The 1,931-nt window shown below is 60.2% G+C and overlaps 1 protein-coding gene across 1 annotated transcript; it reads right to left on the reverse strand.

Moving 5' to 3' along the window:
• Window positions 1-411: 411 nt before the first annotated feature.
• On the reverse strand, window positions 412-1,523 carry BDZ90DRAFT_57653 (hypothetical protein). Its single transcript, XM_025509694.1, has 2 exons — window positions 853-1,523; window positions 412-752 (listed from the first exon to the last, which is right to left on the reverse strand). Exons 1-2 carry the CDS (start codon window positions 1,332-1,334, stop codon window positions 626-628), a joined length of 609 nt encoding a protein of 202 aa, XP_025360675.1. The 5' UTR covers window positions 1,335-1,523; the 3' UTR covers window positions 412-625.
• Window positions 1,524-1,931: the final 408 nt, after the last annotated feature.

Here is a 1,931-nt window from a genome sequence, read left to right on the forward strand (position 1 = left end):
GAGATTCGTGGCCTGCCCTTCGGGCACGTTTGACTCGCGCTCGTCTTGGCGGCTTCTGGTAGCGTCATTTTTGGATCTTTGGGAAACGGCGAGCGCCGGCCGATAAGATGAAGAGACCCTCATGCTAGTGGGCGGCGGGCAGCAAGCTACGGCTACAAACGTCGTCCTCGACGTTAGCTGCGCTAGGCTCGTGTTCATGCACGCCGAGGACGAGGGATAGGATAGGGGAAGCACCCAGGAAGTTCATCTTGACTGCCGGCGACGACTCCTATATCGTGCCCCTCGCCGCCATGACTGAACTGTTCTGTTGCGCGACCTCACCACAACCTGCTCAACGCGTGAACAGCAGCGCGGGCAGCGAGGCCCTTATTCCGTGCTCGATGCCTCGTCTCGATGGCACGCCCACAGCGCCCGCCCACCCTTCGGAGCTGTGCTGCTCGGAGCTCTCCGTTCGTGCCTGTTGGCGCAGCCCAATTTAAAGCGTTGTCGGCCGATGATTGCAGAAAGGCGCTCGCGACGCAAGCCTTGGCTCCTTCGATTAGACACCAACTGTCACACGGCAATACGAAGCGGAACCTTAAACCTTCCAGGGAATCAACGAGTCTTCACAGTAAGCCACGCGCGCTCATCGCTCACTCGCTATATGCTCATGCGCACGTACGCAGGCGGCGTCGTTGCAGAGAATGCCCCCCATGCCTCGAGCAGCTATGCCCCGCTCCTTACCATTCCTCCATCCTTCCCTTCTGAGCGAGCTTGCGAGAGCATGCTTGAGTCAGGCTCGCATTAGCGTAGTGGCATTTGGCATCTCATCTGGCATTAAATGCGTGGGCGTGTGACGCCGTTGATGCTTACTCGTAGTCACTGAGCCTCGATGCTGTTCTCAAGGCCATTGACATCGGCGAGATTGGTGATATCGCCGTCGAAGCATTGCGGCTTTGGCGTACGATGACAGCAAACCCAGCGCCAACGAAGCCACGCAACGGCAAGTGGCGGCGATGACAAAGGGCGGGCGATGATAATGGCGGCGGCGGCAGCGGGTGGTGGCATCGAGCGGAATTCGGCTTACCACGGCAAAGGGGGCGATTTCTGGGGCGGTGTCGAGCGCGGCGGTGAGGTTTGAAAGATGAGGAAGAAGCACTACGAGACGACGAGGCAGAGCAACCTGTGGTGGTGCGCGCAGCGGTCTGCATGCTTGCACCTGCGTCGCCCTCACTGCCGATAGCTTTGTTCACTCCGCCTCCACTGTCTGGCGCTGCCCACTGGCCGAGAAGAGAAAGGGAGGCTGACGCGGCTACACGACTCATCACGGTCGCCGCCCTCGACGCTCGTCCCATATCCAATCAGCTCTCGCGTTGCCTCGTCTGCTTCTTCAGTCTTGCTTGAGTCGCCGCGACCCACGAAAGCTTCGAATTGCGCTGCATTTGAGCCCAAGCGTCGTGCGTGCGTGCGTGCTTGCTTGCTTGCCTTGCTTGCGTACGGGCGATTACAGTCGCCATGACTCGCATCCTTGAGAGGATTTTGGTCGATGTGTGGGGAAAGACAGGGCCAATCATGGGTCGCTGCTGCTCGCCGCCGTCCGCCCCATCGACGGCAGGCGGCGGCCGCGACTTGGGCGGCGACAGAGTGGCGAGCGGCCGGCCCATTCAAGAGTATCAATATCACGCACACAAGCAAGAGAGCCAATTGAGCGGTTGCGCCGACCGCATCTCGTGATGCCAGCAGCCTGTCTATCTAGCGCTCTGTCAACCCTGTTCTTTCTCGCACCAAACGAAGCCGACGTCTACATCGCAAGGCCATCCACCGAGCCAGCTGAGGCAGGAGGGCATCGGCGCCGGCGCCCGCATACCATTGCCTCGTTCAAGAATGGCAGCGGCGAGATCCGCCGCATGTCGTCGGCTACAGAGAGCCTCTTTTGCGTCTTGTGCCCCTTC

This window comes from Jaminaea rosea (genome assembly GCF_003144245.1).
Source record: "Jaminaea rosea strain MCA 5214 unplaced genomic scaffold BDZ90scaffold_12, whole genome shotgun sequence".
NCBI lineage: Eukaryota > Fungi > Basidiomycota > Exobasidiomycetes > Microstromatales > Jaminaea > Jaminaea rosea.

What these genes read in the sequence shown, in the direction of transcription:
- BDZ90DRAFT_57653 (XM_025509694.1), bottom strand. Translation starts at nt 1,334, where the DNA reads ATGGGACGAGCGTCGAGGGCGGCGACCGTGATGAGTCGTGTAGCCGCG. An exon ending in TCGAGGCTCAGTGACTACGA is followed by an intron (nt 753 to 852) that starts GTAAGCATCAAC and finishes TGCTCTCGCAAG; the next exon opens with CTCGCTCAGAAGGGAAGGAT.